This window comes from Lepidochelys kempii, chromosome 24, assembly GCF_965140265.1.
Source record: "Lepidochelys kempii isolate rLepKem1 chromosome 24, rLepKem1.hap2, whole genome shotgun sequence".
NCBI classification, from domain to species: domain Eukaryota; kingdom Metazoa; phylum Chordata; order Testudines; family Cheloniidae; genus Lepidochelys; species Lepidochelys kempii.
Window position 1 is genome coordinate 1038463 of NC_133279.1, and position 17031 is coordinate 1055493.

General features: G+C 53.0%; 1 protein-coding gene and 1 long non-coding RNA gene across 4 annotated transcripts in view; one reads left to right on the top strand and one right to left on the bottom strand.

Annotated features, from left to right (window-relative positions):
* The window catches only part of KCNN3 (potassium calcium-activated channel subfamily N member 3), an 82470-nt gene that overhangs the window by 44360 nt on the left and 21079 nt on the right, over positions 1–17031 (top strand). For all 3 annotated transcript variants that reach the window (XM_073322900.1, XM_073322901.1, XM_073322902.1), the window contains one exon: positions 10720–10861. In XM_073322900.1, coding sequence (XP_073179001.1) covers positions 10720–10861 — 142 coding nt within the window. The remainder of the gene's footprint in view (positions 1–10719; positions 10862–17031) is intronic.
* The window catches only part of LOC140902638 (uncharacterized), a 70881-nt gene that overhangs the window by 10613 nt on the left and 43237 nt on the right, over positions 1–17031 (bottom strand). The gene's annotated exons all lie outside the window — the stretch shown is intronic.

Consider the following 17031-nt stretch of genomic DNA (forward strand, 5'->3'; position numbering starts at 1 on the left):
AGATGAAAGACCCCACTGCTGGGCAAAGTACTGTCCCAGCTGGCTGCTCACCGCAGGCCAGTCCGCCACCAGAACCTAGTCATTCGTGCACTAGGGTACGGCCGTTCCAAAGGGCTGGTGCAGACAATGGCAGGTCCTTCCTGTCAGCGGTGCCATATCTGCTGTTCACCTCTTTGCCGTGCAGGCAGTTGGGGTCTCCCTGGGGGGAACTGGGCAGGAACGTGAGTGCTGCTCTCTCCTGGAGCCCCGCGGGAAGGGCGCTGGCAGCGCCACTTCGTTAGCTCAAAGCACCTGCCGAAGCTACTCAGTTCTCCAGCTTGCTGAGGGAGAGACAGGCAACACCTTCCAGCTGCACCTCTTCCGTGCCTCTTCCCTGGCTAGGCAGATTCCATCTTCCGCACGTTGTGCTTGGTAGCTCGGAGGATATTACAGCCAAGAATGAAGCGAGCCATATCCAGCTCTGGCCTCCTCACTTCCAGCCAGTGTCAGTGTGGAGTCAGCAGATCAACACCTCGTGCTTTGCACTGCCATGCACAGACGATGCTGTCCTGCCCTACACAGACCCGCTTTGAGTTAGCCGCTGCTACTGCTATGCAAGGAAAGGATGGAGTTTCCTAGGGCAGATGGGCCTGCCCAGATTAACTTCACTGGCTGTACCCTGCGTCGCTGTCATCCCAGGGGGCGGGTGCACTGGGAAAGGGGAGCCTCAGTCTGGATTCCTGGAACCTGTGACAAACCGAACCCCTCTTAGAGTTGTGCTCATGCATATTGCTGGTAGAGCAGGAGCAGCTATGCCCGGAAATGGCTGTAAAACACCAGGAAACCATGTTTTGCCTTTAATCTGGTCTGTACAGACAGCACGCCAGGGTTTTCTCTGCCAGTGGGGGCCAGATATGAGCACAAACCTAGAGGAGTCATGGAGGACTCAATCCTTGGCCCTGGTGAAATCCCCTGTGTGCTGCTAGGGCCTAGCCTAGGGCCTGAGAACTCAGCTTGACCTTCGATGTCTTGTTGGAGTTAGCACTGAACAAAATGCTATCACATCACATCCTTGAAGTCTGAACCGAGCCACTATCAACCGAAGAATGTCTCCAAAGCCATGCCAAGTAATCCAGGCTGTCTGCTTTGCAGCACTGAATCAGCTCCCTGTGGGTTTGCTGCCACCGGAGATGCAAACCAAAAGCCCCAATAACCAGCTGCCTCATGCCAGGTTTCTGTTTTGGAGGGTCACCAGCCCCCAGGCTCAGCTGGGTTTAACAGGAGCAATCTGCTGGGGGAGTTTGAGCTTCAGACCGAAAGGAGTTATTGGCAAGTCAGAGGGGTGAAAATAGGGGGCTAATATTGATATTAGAGCTTTGTTTAGAGACCCCAATCAAGGAATGTCCCTCCACCCCTGTGCTGGGCACTGTGCTACAGACCTTGTGCTCTAGGTCATTAAAACTTTCTTGCAACCTGGACTTGTGCTTTTGCTCCCCAGGCAATGATAATTGTATTACGGTCGGGCCCATATTGTGCTAGGGTCTGTACGAACCATAGTGAGAGACGGACCCTAATTTAGAGTGTACAGCATGAACAGCCATGGTTCAGAGTCTGAGATCTTTAAGGCCAAAGGGGGTTGTTGTGATCTCCTGCAATTTCACCCTGTAATCATAGAATCATAGGACTGGAAGGGACCTTAAGAGGTCATCTAGTCTAGTCCCCTGCACTCATGGCAGGACTCCATGTTATCTAGACCATTCCTGACAGGTATTTGTCTAAGCTTCTCCTAATTCCTGCATCCAGGCCATAACTTCTGAGTGAGCTACAGCAGATCTTTTAGCAAGACAGTCAAACCTGACTGAAAGATTTCAAGTGACAGAGAATCCACCAGGTTCCTAAGAAAGGTGTTCCAATGGGTAATTTCCCTCCCCGTTAAAAACTCTCCCCTCAGTTCTAGTTTGAATTTGTCTGGCTTCAGCCACAGGATCACATTCTGCCTCGCTAGATTAAAGAGTAATAATTTACTAGCCTGTTTTTTCACCCCGTGTAGGTACTTTCAGACTATGGTCAAATCAACACTTAATCTTCTTTTGGTTATACTAAACAGATTGAGCTCCCTAAGTCTCTCACTATAAGGCGGTTTTTTCCAGGCCTGGAATTATTCTTGTAGCTCTTTATAAACCCCTTCCGATTTTTCAACATGCTTTTGGCAGTGTGGACACCAGAACTGCCCCCAGGATTGCAGGAATGGTCTCACCGATGCCCTGGACACGGTCCTGTCCCAGTTCAGTATTTGTTTCCACGTTGCTATCACAGTGACTTGCTCAGCCAGCAGTGCACTGCAAGCTCAGGTTCAGTTGGTTATCTGCCCTACGACTTTCCAGGACACAGTCCTCCAGCTCGGCAGTGCACCAGCGTCCCGAGGTGTACGTTGTTCACATAAGCCTGGCTTACCAAGTGATTCAGGTCACACTGTGGCATTGCCCCATCCTGATGGCTTGTGCGCGCTCCCTACGCGGAAAGGAAGGATTGTTCTCTCCATTTACAGACGGCGGCACAGAGGGATTACGTGATTTGCCCCAGATCTTGCAGGAACTGAACCCACAGCTCCTGACGCACAGGCTCATGCCTGAAGCAGCCCATCCTGCCATGGAGATGGTGAAATCAGCTGTACCTGGGCGGACCTGTGCCAGGGACTGCAGGGACCTTCGCTGGCCCTTTGAAGGACGGGCACTGACCCTCTTCTCTCCCTCTCAAGTGCCTTTCCCCCCCGCTGCCTGACCCCGCTGGCACTGCTATCTGTGCATGGGATCGCAGCGCCACTCAGGTTTGGCCTGGCCCCTCAGCTGCGTGGCCTCTGTGCTTCCACTGTCCCAGCCTGAGTAGGGGAATCCTCAGGATCTCTCCTGGGCCCTCGGGCAGGAGCTTATGGGAGACGGAGCCACCGAGAGCAAGAGACCGTTCACCACTTTCCAGGTGCCTGGACTAGGTGCCAGGTCACTACAGAGCACAATGACGGCCTGGTCTAGGTTGCTGGGGCTCGTTAAAGGGGAACTTGGATTGCTTGAAGTCCTATGGAAGAGTGCTGGTGCCACACCCACTGACTGGCCGAGCTTTTCTATGCTGCGGGGATGGGGATGGTTATCTGACGGTGCTATGACAGTGTGGTTTATGGGTTCTGCATTTGAGGGATTTAAATGGGCTGGCAAGGTCCCTGGGCCCTCCTGACTATGAGTTTCTGTCCCTTGTGGGATTGGGCTGGAAAATGAAATGTAAATAAATAAGCATTAATACGAAAAAATAGCCACTGTACAAGTTAGCGAGCGCCCTACTACACATCACAGCCATGGTAATGATCCATACCACGACAGCACCATCCTTGGCCAAGCAGCAACCACAAACGAATGCGCCCTTATGCCCCCACAGCTGGCCAAGGTCTGCGAGACACAGGGATTGTCCCACTGAGACCGGAATGCAGCCCTCTCTGGGGTGGCCCGCAGAATCCATCAAGAAGCAGCAATGCTACGTGACAGTTTAAGACAAGAAATACAGAATAACTTCTTAGCCAACTGAAAAGGCAGGTGTCAAAATGCAGTTAATGCGGATGGAATTGGGCCAGGGGACAAGCTGGCAGAGCAAGCAGCCCCCACCGACCTCCCTAACCCCCTGCACACATGGCTGGGCAGAGGGAGATAGAACACAGAATAGTGACTTGACCTTTTCTAGTGCTGCCCAGGCATAATGGCCAGGAGAGCCTGTGGCTTCGTTAGTACAGGGAATGTCTGCCAGTGCACAGCTCCACACAGAGAGAGCTTGAGTGTGGGGGGGTGGGGAACCGGATCCTCGTGTGCATCTGTCACCACTGCCTCGTGCTGGGATGGCTGCAGTTTGCTATACAGCAGGAGGTTGTGCCAGCAGACTCGCTCCTTTTCTTTTAGGACTAAACACGGGAGTCCAAGCTCTGTGACTCTTCCGTTCCTTGGCCTCTGCTGATTGGGGTGGTTTTGGAGCTGTGGGCACCTGTGACCTGGGGACCCCGACATTCATGGCACATGGGATGCTGTGTCCCTTGGTCACTTTCCCCCAGCTCCATTCTTCCTCTCTTTCCCCTCTGCATTTCACAGCCCTTTGCTCTCTGTTCTCTGCCTGGCTGCTGCTTCCCTTTTGTTCCCTGCTCGCTTCCTCTGCTGAGTCCTAACCCCCAGCATTGTCAGGGGTGGGTTGTGGTTTTTCAAAAGGCTTTGCGTTGCTTAGCAACTCATCAGTATGCTTTATACACTGCGCCTGCTCAGTGAGGTTGCTGGCTCCCCTACTAAGAGGGCCACATGTTTTGCCCCCATCAGAACAGAGCTCTGGTGTACAGAGCCTAGATGTTAGCACAGTTAACCCTCCCACTTCTTTACATTCCAGAAAGTTCACACCCATTAAAAGCTGCTTGGAGCCAGGTAGTCTGCAGCATAGCTCACCCAGCTACAGCTTGTTCCTCCCCATTTCCTGGGGTGGGGGGGCGGTTCTGGGGCTACAGGACTACCACGGGCCCCATACCTCAACCCATTCTGGCTTGTGGAAAAAGGCATCAGCACAGCTCCAGGGTCAGTTCCCAGTGACCAGCCACAGCTGGGTAGTTGCCACACACCGCTCAACAGAGCGTGAAGTGTGCCCTGTGAGCATGGCTGGGTGCTCTCCAGGTGGGCATTGCATTACCTTCATTCACCCACCTGCGACAGACCCAGCTGAGTTGTTTGGCTCCCTTGTCACCCTTGTCTGAGCTCAGCCTCCCCACGCCAACTCTGCTCTGTCACCACTGCCAGCCTCAACACCCCTGCGTTTGCCCACTTCTTCCTCCTGGTCACTCCCCTCCTCTCCTCTCCCATGACACCTACACAAACCAGTGAACTGGCTGTCACTCGCTCACTGTGGGCATTGCCTAGGAGGAGTAACATGCCTCCTTGCACTCAGATACTCCACTTCCAAACTGGGCTGAGAGGGCAGACGCGTGTGGGAGGCTGAGCTTCGAACACATGGAAGGAACACACGGTCCCAGAGGCTTGGTAGAGAATGGCCCTGCACTGGTGGAAAGCAAAGTCAAGGGACGTCGAGAGAAAGCCAAGCAGCCTGGGCAAGTTTGCTCCCAGCAGCAGCAGCATCATTTGGCTTTGCTCGTTCAGGGGAAGGCGGGTGGTGGAAATGAATGCTCTGGTCAGAGCAACTGCATCAGCCTTTGGTGTGAGCATGGTCCTGCAGCCGGCTCTCGCAGCTTTCACATGGCAGGGTGCGTGCCAGCTGTCCGGCTGGACAAGCATCATCTGCTCAAAAGTGCTTTTTGGGAAAAAAGAAAAAAACTTTGGTACGTTGGCCTGTCCCTAACCCTTTTCCTTCTGAACCCCACCAAATTGTTCTCATCAGCCAGGCTCCTCTGTTCACGTCCTGCTTGTGGCAGGCAGAGAACAGCTCCAAGCCCTTTATCAGAGGCACACAGCTGCCTGATGGAGGGGAAGTACTTTTTCAGGAGGAGGAAGATCCTGCTGGCTGGTTAGCAGAGAAAGACGTAACCCCCCAACTGAAAATCTGCCTGCGAGAGGGGGTGAGCACGTACAGCAGACGATGGTTTCAATGCATAGTGGAGAGCAAGGCTGGAGTAGCATTCTTGGTATTGGCAATTGCCTCAAACAGAGCTGAGATTCATGAGTCCACCTCCATCCCTCGCTGCAGTAACATCTTGCTATCCATGGCTACGTATGGAGTTGACCAGACGCCCTGCTCTGTGCTGGAGTGTAATACGGAGCAGTCAAGCTGCACAGGTATTGGGGAGAACTGCAACTGTCTTCGCTGAGTGTGGCACTCTGCTTGCTTCCTCCAGCCCAGGATTCCTTGAGTAGTCTGCTTACTGACTATTCCCTCTCACTCAGGTTAAGGGGTTTCCGGGCTTACGGCTCTGCTGTTGGCCATGCTGAGTCTAGAGGGTAGGACTGTGTGCTGGCGGATTTCTTTCCTGGGGTACAAGATCCTAACACCATCTTCTGTTTATATAGCATCTTTTATCCAGAAAGGTGGCAGAGCATTTTACAGATCGACTGGCCTTAGCTGGAAGTGGCTCGGGGAAAGAGCACCGCCTACTGAACTGACAACACTCCTTCTTGCAGCCCCTGGGTTTACCTTGGAGTCTCCTATGCGACAGCTGCACACTTGGCTTTTGTGATACTGCAAGATGAGTGCACCGCTGGCACAGCTGCACACTGGTCCCATGTAACTGGTTGTGCAGAGAAAGGGAGGTGAATAGATGGCACTGGGATCTCCTCACAGGGTATGGTTCAACGGTGACTTCTGTCTGCCCTTCTGCAAATGCAGCCCGGGAAGGCTAGGTCTTTCTGCGGCCCCTGAGTCTGTGCAGCGTTCCTGGACTGCCTCGTCGTTGGCAGACACTGTTTTTTTTCTAAAAGCTGTGCGCTAGCTCGAAGAGGAATGAAGTGTGGGAAGTCCTATGGCCTGTGTTACATGGGAGGTCAGACTACATGATCAGTGGTCCCTTCTGGCTTTGGAATCTATGCATCTGAGACATACTATGGCAAGAGAGAAGCTTGTTTTGATTCGAGCCGGGGCCTCTGGGACCTGCCTTTCTGACTTCCTATAACCTCTAGCTAGACACTGGCTCCCTAGATGTTTGCTTAAGAGTAAGTATCCCGTCTCCTTCTGGTTCCCAGAGAGTGCTGCTGTGCACTGGGTGGGAGCCTGTCTGTTTTTTTTCTAGTCTAGCATCCCCAGGTGGGTCACAACTGGCACAGTTGTCTTCACGTTGTGGTGGGAGACTGTCTTTAACTTTGATAAAGTTATGAAGCTGTTTTCAGCAACTCCCCTCAGCACAAGAGGCTTCCCACATCCTTTGGTTTCCCAGTCAGCCAAACTGCAGCATGTGACTTCCCAGATAGCTGGCTGGCCCAGTGGGAGTCAGCATTCTCAGAAGTGCTTTTCAGAACAGCTCCTATGGGACTGGAGAGAGGGACACTGAGCTGCAGGCAAGCTCAGGAAATGAGGCTTTATCAAATGAAGCCACCAGCATCATCTGAGACCATTGCCTCATCTCTCCCAGCATTCGGTACATGGAGGTTTTCCCACCTCCTTCTCCCAGAGACCCTGCACCTTGGTGATCTTTCCTCAAGGGAAGAGGGCTGAACACAGCTCCCCTCTGCTACAGCCTGTCAGTACCACTCTGCATCAGCCGGAGCCACCCAGATGATGCAAGGCGCTCCCTCCTCCGAGGGTGGAGCATGCGGCCTTCACAATACTCTGGAGACTTGCACTCAGAGCCCTGCATTGGGCTGCCTCAGTAGCACTGGGCAAGCCAATGACTTGTGGTCTCTTTCACCCCAGAACAGCTTTGTTACTGCAACTCGGAGTCTGTAACCCAGAGGGGAAGTCTGGTCTTCTCCAAAGCAGGCATTTTTTGCCTCTGATCCTCTACTTTAGGAGTAGGGGACTGCACTGACTAGCACTGTTATATACACCAGAAGCCTCTCATCCATATAGAAAACAAACAGCCCTGTTCCTAATTCGCATTTCAGTAGCGTTTTCCAGCTCTGATCCCAGAGCACTGCAGAGAAACATTAATCCCTGTGGGGGGCCAAATATCATTTTCCCCTTTTGTGGGAACTGAGGCCCAGTGTCTTCCCCAAGTGGCAGAGCCGGCAAAAGAAACCAGGAGTTGGGACCCCCAGTCTCCTGCTCTAATCACTAGATCATATTCTCCACCAAGAGCTGGGAACAGCAGCCAGGAGTCCTGTCTCCCAGTCCCCTGCTCTAACTACTAGACCTCTCTCTATGCTAATACTAGGGTGGGGAATGTGATATTAAACAGATTCTTGTCAACATTTTTTTATGCTTGCATATTTCATTAGACTCTCCAGATAAGGAGACTTGGGGAAATAAAAATAATAATAAAATAGTCCAGAGAGTTCTGAGTTGAGAAACTTGGACAAATTGATTTGGAGGAAATTGCCAAAAACTCCATCTGTTTTCCCTTAATGATTTCACAAGGAAGCTGAGAGAAACCCGCCCCGGAGAAGCAAACAGGCCTTGGCAGATCCAGCCACAGCACCCCATCAAGCATCTGATCCCCTCTTCTCCAAAGGGGCCTGGAAATAAACATCTTGAGCACAGCAAGCAGATGGAGAAGTCAAAGGAAACTATGGAGTCACAGCTGGGTCTTGAAGACAACAGGAGCTGTGGTTCTCATCACGTCTGGAAACCAGGCCATTCGGAACTGCATCACAAAGCTGGGTGCCTCTGAGAGGCTCTGTATACACCAGGTTGCTGCTGCTTGTTGGAAGTGGCTTCCAGTCTCGAGTACCATTGCACCTGTGCAGAAAGCAATCACGGTAACAGCACGTTGGGCTATGCCCTCTGCCACCCGCAGACCAATGCCAGTCTCCTCTTTAAAACACTCCACCCTGGAGTGCGTACATCTCAGCCACCTGCCCTCTGTTGGAGAGGTCTAGATTGTATTCCTCCACTAGGAGTTTGTCCGCACTGCTCAGACTGGCTGGAAGAGGGCAGCTGGTTCGGACACTCTTCTGGGGCAGAGCAGCGAGAGGCTGGGGGTGCCATCTGGCATGACAGTGCAAAGCCCCACAAGGTCAGCAGGCTAGGCCGCTCCTCACTAGTCAGAGCTTCTGGTTTTTTGAGCAGTTGGAACATAGGCCTGGAAGGGAGCATCTGGGTCATGGAGTCCAGCTCCCTGCTGTTGCAGGCAACCCCTTATAGAATGTTGTTTATAAACTTGTCAAGCTCCATCTTAAGCCTAGCTAGGTTGTTTGAAAGGGTAAGGTGTCCTGGATCTGCAGCCAGGGAAAGAGACCAGCAGTAACCAGACCAGAGTCCTTTGCTGTGTACGCTGATGCATTACTGCTGCTGGATCACACCATCCAAGCCAGCCCAGCAGTTCCAGTTCATCTCCCCCAGGTTACAGGCTCAGTTACTGCCGAGGAGATGGTCTGGCCTGGCCTGGCCTGAACTGAGCCTGAGGATCTGGCAGAGGCCTGCGACAAGCTGGCCTGCAGAGATTGGGGGCCAGAGGAGCAGGCCTCACGGCTGTACAGGAACAGGAAGAGAAGCAGCTGAGGCTCTGGGGGGCCAGCCAGAGAATTTGTTGACCTTGTCAGGAACAGGAAACTGACCAGAATTCAGTGTTTTGTCCAAAGGACGGAACGTGGCAATGGAAACCTTACAAAGTTTCCCTGGAGTTACTAGCTGAGGCTAGGAGTGCCACTGAATTTTCACATGCTTTGAGTAAAGCGCAGTCACAAGTCTTTGCAGGATTGGGCATAAGTTTTCCTGCAGTGGAACCTGACCCCCTTACCTGGGGGGCAGCCAGGGAAAGAGCCAGGAGGATGTGGGAGCAGAGCAGGGGGCATTGGTTAATGTGACACTGGGTCTCTAGTCTCCCTAACCTCAGTCAGTGGCCGGGTGTGTAGGTGCAGGAACAGAAGTCAGAAAAAATACATTAATATTGGGTTGATACTAATGTCATTTGCTCGCTCTGGGTTGTTTTACAAGCCTCTCACCTGGAGACCGAGCTGCTAACCAGAGAAGCTCAGAATGATGTATAAAGCCACAGGAAGGGGTTGAAATTGCCAACATGCTCTGTTAGTTTGTGCTTGTTGTTTGCAGGGGGCATGTGCGTGCTAAATCCATAATCCAGGGCCAGTTTCACATGAACACTAGAGGCGAGCTGCCATTGCTGTCAGACACCCATAATGCAGACAGTCTCCGTGCCAGCTTGAGCCCAAATAGGGAAAGTTATCAAAGGTGTAAACTGACACAAGTGCATTTCAGTTCTGTCAGGAGGGGAAGGAATTTGTTCTCATGAGGTCTGCATCACTCGCAGGGAGGTGGCGATAATGAGTTTGCAGGAGACAACATTGTGCTGTGAGTTCAAATGTAAATGAAAAGTTCATGAGGAACCTTGACAAGTTGAGCAACTGGTGGGAACAGAGCAGCAGTAGCAGCTCTCAGCCTGCGCCTCTCCTCTCCATTCAGTCACATCTGTTTCCCCATCAGACAGACATCCCTACCCAGCAGCCTGGCCCCAGTGCAGATGGAGCTGGAGGGTATTTCGCTAAAACGTGACTGCAACGCTGACTGAAAGCAAAATCTTTCCGCTGAGTCTTTGCTCTGTGTGTTTCTGTGTGCGCGCCCATGGGGGGTTTCTTATGAGGAAATTGTGAAATTGCTGCAGCTGGGGCACATTCTGTTGCATTATTAATATTTATTCCCTATTTTGCAGTATGGTCTCATGCTGGGTGAGTCCAGAGGCTTTCAGGCCAAGGTTAATTAAGTCTGGAGAGGGGTGGGCGCCTATCTGATTCCATAATCTTGCTGCAAGTAATCTTTTAAGCCCAGCTGCTATGGCAGTGCATGGTTCTAAGATGTGGTCCTGAGGCCATACAGAAGCAGGGTTGCAGACATCCAGCATGGGAAGACTGCAACCTGAGGCCATTGAAAATGCCCTTTTGACCAGTCAGTTTTGCAGAGATGGGTTGTGCAGGAACAAGACAGTGCTTGCTTGGTGTCTTCTGCAGCTGCCTGCTGACACTGGGGACCAGTGGATAGACAAGGCCCTATTTCCATAAGCACCATTATCTGACCTGGCAGAGACCCCCCCGGGCGGGGTGCGGGGGAGAGTTCTGTGAGATGACTGGTTTCCTGTTCTCTCCTGCTACACTGAGGTGTACATCTCCTTGGCAGGTACCACGATCAGCAGGATGTGACCAGCAACTTCCTGGGTGCCATGTGGCTCATCTCCATCACGTTCCTCTCCATTGGCTACGGTGACATGGTGCCTCACACATACTGTGGGAAAGGCGTCTGTCTCCTCACCGGCATCATGGTAAGGCTGTTTTCTCAGGGAAGCGGCCCGGGGGAGAAAGTACACAATCTGGAGCAAAGCTTCAGGGAGCTGGGGCCAGCAGACTGACCCTCACACCCACCCACTGGGTCCTTCCTGTACTGAGCCATGGAGATCCTGCCTCCATTTCCTTCCCGTTTTTAGAACACACTCCTTGAGGCTCTTTAGTCAAGGACTGGATAGGGCTCCATTAGGACTCCACTGATGCCCCTTCCAGGGTCTAACCCAGAGCTACAGCTTGGGAAGCAAGACAAGACAGGTTTTGTTTGGGGGATTTTACAGAGCCCCCTTCCTTCCCCACTGGCTGGGAGCTTCTCAGCTAGTTTGACCATGAGCAAGACTTCACAGCTTTTGCTCCTGCTGCGCTACTGCTGAAAGCTGGCAAGACTGTGAGCAATCAGGATGCTGGGAGCTGGGGAGGTCAAACCCTCATCAATAGTAAGTAAAACTCACAGCGTTAATCTGAACTGCTGCATGCACTGGGACAGTGGGGTGAACGGGAGGTCTCCTGGGCCGGCCAGCACTCAGTGATGGAACTCACTCCAGTCTCTGGGTCGCTGCGTTGAGCTTCCATGGATCTGACATGTCCTTTGTCTGAGGAATGAATGACACTTGGACAGGATCTAACAGGTGTTTTCCAGATCTTGACACACAACTTTGGAGTGTGTGTGTGTGTTGCGGGCTTTTCAGGTAGCCTGTAAAGTACCATGGGCCCAGTTCTGTAGCCAGCGGATGCACGGAGCTATGCTGGGTGGGAAGGCTGCAGTGTGTACAGTGTCTCAGCAATACTGGGCTCCAGCAATGGTTGCCAACCCTCAGTGGGGCAGCGAGACCTGCCCACTAAGCAGGCAGGCTCTAAAACAGCAGATAATGCCAAGCAACACAGGATGAGCTGCGGATAAATAATGGGCACAGGTGAGTCTTTAGAACAAGTACGGGGTCAGGGGCACAGATCCAGCCGTCACTGAGGAAAGGCTGCTGAACAGTACTGTGTGACACAAGTTTTCTGGATCTCAGCAGAGCAACTCCACAGAGACCCTGGTCTGTGCGACAGAAACATCCCTCACTCAGTGCCCAGCAATGGGGTTTGGCAGCTGTCCCAGACAGGCCAACCGCTCAGCCACTGGTTTTTACAAGCGTCTGCCTTTCTCTCCCCGCACTGAGCTGCAGAGCATCGGACTATCCCCGGATTGTCTCACTGACTGACTATCAAACCCCCCCAGCTTTTGTGGCCAAGCTCAAGAAAAGATGTGGAAAATGAGTCTCTTCCTCAGTGTGCAGAGTTGCCTCCTTGCAATGCTACGTGTTACTGGCAGAATGAAGCAGGGGGAGAATGTTTTTATTAGCGGAATGAAATCTCACTAGGTACAACAAACTATTCCAGCCACCTCACTCCTCAGCAGCCTGCGATGGGCCTTGAAGAGGGTGACTCTCTCTGTGTATTATACACTAGGATCCTTGCTTTGGCATGAAATAATGCTCCCCGTTTTCCTTAATCAAGCTAAACTAACCAGCCATAGCTACCCGCTGTTTTACAGCCGGTGTCAGAGTCCCACAGCCATTTATGTCACTAGCCAAGGCCTATTCCTCTTTCATGTACACTTGGATGCTGGGAACTCTGCTCCTTAGCCCCTGTTTAGGCCAACAGCTCCATAGGGTTACCTCATGGACACCTTGTGCATCAAGGAATCTCTCTTGCTGAGTCATTTCTCTCCCCTCCCTCCCAGGCCACACCCTTTCTATGCAGGATCCTGGGGATGATTACAGTAATTAGTTAAAGGCAGCCTCCCCATTTGGTTACCATGGAGGCCAGGACTAGGCCTGCATGTGCGGGTGCTGTGATTAGGTTTAATAACAGGCATCTTGCAGAGTTCCCAGTAACCATGTGGTGATTAGCCACCAAGCAGGGGTCAGAGCACTGTGGCTCCTGCCTACCAGGGAGTTTCACCCACCACAGCAGACACTTGGAGCGCCTCTGCATTTCAGGAGGAGACGCCATGGCAGCTGCCTCACGGCGTCGCACCGCTCGCCTGTCTGGCTAGGCATTTGGAAAGTACCCAGCAGTGCGGTGTCCAGCCAGTGGCCTCTGGAGGCCCTGTTGGCTCTAGGCTGCAGTACCAGAGCAAGCAGGAGTGAGAACTGGGGCTGATTCCCCCAGTGCAATGACATTGCCTGCAGAGGAGCGTCTCTCAATCTCGCTCTGAGAGAAGCAAAGCAGACTCTGAGCTTCCAGGCCAACAGAGGATGGGTGGATTCGGTACAGGAGGCTGGGGTGACCCACCCCCATCACAGGTAGGGCTATCTCCAGGACAAGCCAACATCTGGAGCAGGCTGGTGCTTGGTTCCTAGAGCTGTTTGTCAGAACAGAGATGGTGAGCATCCCTAGTGGACTTGTGGGGATTAGATTCCATCCTAAAACCGCTCTGTGCCAGCTGGTTTCAATCACGTTGGAGCTACTCCAGCTGTTGTAAGGAATCCTTTGGAGCGCAAGAAGCCAGCTGTGAAGTCTCCACACCCCCTCATTCCGTTTGTCATTTTCACCTCTTCATTAATATTTCATTTTGTTTGTGTTCTGGAAACTAAGCTAATGGGGTCAGTTCTCCCAGGGCTGAGAGAGAGGTACCGGGTCCCTCTCCAAAATCCTCTTGATACATTCCAGCTTCTAGAGTTCTCCAGCTGGAGATGTCTCATGGAAGCCAGCCTGAAGGAGAAGCTGAGAGGCACTCAAAGCTGGAGGTGTGCAACCTTGACTCACTAGAGAGATGGATGGGTCGTTATCGAATGAAGATGCACAAAATTGTCTGTGTGGGAGGTCCTGGTGCTGTGTTGCACTGTTGGGCCATGATGCAGCATGATCTTGACTGAGCACTATTGCGTATTGACACACTGTCACCAGGCAAATGCCACAAGAGAGCACTGGAACTGTTGTGTGGGTCTCCGCTCCTCCATTCAATAGACAGCGCCAGGTCCGCAGCTGGTGTAAATTGGCATTGCTCAGGATCTGGCCCAGTCTTCCCTCCCCAATCATTGGGTGCTGGGGATGAGGGGGTGTCTTCTCTCTACTCCTCCTTTCTATCATCAGGAGAGATCCCAGCAACCACTGTGGGGTGCACCGAAATCTGGGTAAAAATCTACCTGTGCTGACCAGCTGCATGAGGCCTATGCACCAATTAAGCCCTGCGTATACCTTGGGGGTTTAAGTGGTCCACAGCCCTGGATGCAGGCCCACAGGAGGTGCACAAAGGCCAGAACAGCAGTTGGGAACTCCAGAGAGACAGGCTTACACTGTGTCTACACTGCAGCCACTCCAGTGCTGTGGCTGTAGTGTAGACCCTCATGCTGTTGACAAAGGGGGTTTTCCTGTTGCTGTATTTAATGCAACTCTCAATGAGGCCGTACCTCAGGCAATGGAAGAATCCTTCTGGCGAGCTCGCAGCAGCTCCACTCGTGCTCAGGCTGGCTGAACGGCTGCTCTCAGGGGTGTGGGTTTCTCACGGAGGTAGGGCAACCGACGTTTCAGTGATAGACCAGGCCTCAGCTTGCTCCCCTAACGCATTTCCGAGCACACACAGCATCAGGTATTTCTAAGCCCAGCTTTGTGTCATTCCAAGGGTTCCTCTTGCATCATCCCTCTGCTCCTCTTCACTGTGCCGCCTGGACTTGCCTGCCTCCCTTGCAAGACCCTCTCCTTTAGGGGCTGCACCTAGCTACTGAGTGGCACTAAGGGTGGGCACAGTGGGATCTAGTGCATCAGGCTGGAGCAATGCTGTGGGACTCACTCGCTGGCTAGCATGTCCTGGGGGTCTGTGCCAAACTAATGAGGCATGAATTTGCTCCACTGACTTACCAGTTCACAGATTTTCCAAGTTCTGTGAGAGCAACTGGTTCCCCCTCCTTCTCTGGCCCCTAGAATCCCAGGCTTGCAGGACTCTCAAGAAGGGTAATTTTCAACATGCCAGAAACTACCCCTCAGTGTCTGGGTTTTAGTCCTGCCTCCATGGTTAGCTCCTGCTGCTGTTGTGCTGTGCCGCACGCACAGACCCTTTGAATGTAGCTCCCTGCGGGAGCGCTCACTAGCCTGGGAAAGTACTTGATCTGGCTGCTGCCACAGTAATGCCAGCCAAACGGGAGGAGTGTGAGTGACACTTCCCAGCAAACAGCCAGAAAACGAGTCTGTTAGCGTCTGCCACAACCCGTGGCGCTTCCTGCCACAGCTGACAGATCAGCCCCTCTGCTCAGCCAGCTGCAGTGGAGGAGAGCAAGCAGCATCTTCTGGCGTGTGAGTTCCTGCAGCTGGGAGGACACGAGATAATCTCATCGCTCCCCAGCTGAACAGAAGCAACAAGGGTCAGGCTTAGCTGTGAGTGCGGCTAAGCATACAGGGAGCCAGGCGTCAGGGAAGCTGCCTGCTCAGAGCCGCCCTGATGATGGAGTTGAGCTGGCTGCCTCCACCATCATCTCAAAAAGGAGAGTTTGTCACAGGCACTCAATGGCGTAGTTTGATCTTAGCAAGCTTTGGCCTAGAACAGCAGGGACCTGAGTGCCCCTGCTTTCCTGGGACCCAGAGGATTGTATAGCGCCTTCCAGCGTGGTTAAATATGCTGTGAAATACACAGGGGACCCACCTATGCTGCCTATCACAGTCAAGCCTGCTGTTTTTTGAGCCCCAGGGGTTCATGAACCACAAGGAGCCCTCCAGTGCCGCCCCTGCCATTACAATCCATGGACCACCTGTCAGCAGAGCCCATGGATCACAAAACCCCAGCTGCGCCTCAGAACCTGCTTCTACCAGCTCGGGCTGCTGGGGTGCTGGAAACAGCAGTGCAGCTGTTGCAGCTCAGGCTGGAGCACAGACTCTGAGGAACTGTCCCAGGCCTCACAATCTGAGCTCCAGCCAAACACCTGCAAGGCTTTTCGTAGCGCCCAGCATGAGCTCCATGAGCCTGGGTCTGTAGAGCCAGGCTCTGAGACTTGCTGCCCCAGGTTTTAAAACTCAGGGTAGACGTACCCAGGAATAACAGGGGAGACACCCCCAGTTTCCCCATCTGTGAGCTGTTTCCTTAGAGCAGTGGTCTCCAAACTTTTTGGCTCGCGCACCCCCAGGGTGAAGAGCGGAAGACTTGCCGCAGACGCGCCACTGACGGAAGAAGGCCGGAAGACTTACCGCGGGTGGGCCACTGGAGGGGAACACCAGCCTTGGGCGTGTGGAGCTGCTGCCGAAGAAACAAAAACAGCGGAGTGCCGTGCGGCAGTACTCCTGCCGCTGCACACCCCCGGGATCATCTCGCGCACCCCAGTTTGGAGACCACGGCCTTAGAGGATTAGCGAGATTGTGTTACCTCTCGTGGGAAGAGCACACGCCGGAGCCAGCTGCTCCTGAGTTCTAATCCTCGGGCTAACAGCGACTCCCTGAATGACCTTGGGTGAGTCCCTGCCTCGCTCTGTCCCTCGGTTTCCCCATCTGTAAAATGGAGGTGATAGCATGGAGGTGTAAAATGGAGGTTGTGAGGTTTAGTTCGCTGTCTGTTCGGAACATGAAAGGGGAAGAGAATGAAAATGTAAGAAGCATGGATATTGTTATCCCCCTGTTCCTTATTCTAACCACAGCTTCTTGATACAACCCCTGGCATCTCTGCAGATCCCAGGCTAATGCACACAGCATCCCTGAGTGAAGTCACTTTTGGGGTGGAGGGTGATAATTAACTGCACAAAAGCCAGGGAAGGAAGGAAATGTTTCCCCAGTGACCCCAGGGCTTACGAATCATGCCAGGTCCATGTAGAACAGACAGAGCCTCCATCACTTCCAGGTGAAGGCTGAGTCCTCCCAGTGGGAGCTGAAGCGGTGGTTCCAGTGAGTCTGTGGTCTGATTTTCAGAGGGGCAGAGGCTGGAAGCTCCCCTGGGGCGCTGCACGTGTCCCACCAAGCTCTGAAAGAGAAACTAGGAGTTGTAAATCTGAGGCATGGCCTGAAACACCCTGCCCCCGATCTGATGGAAAGTCCTGTCCGGAGGAGCGAAGGCAGGCAGGCCCTAGGCACAGATGCCTGGCATATCTGCAATGTTTGGACATGCACTCTGTAAAAGACATCAGCCTGGTGGTTAGATCCAGGGTGGGTCTGCAGAGCTCAGACACCACCATGATGGGCATGGCAG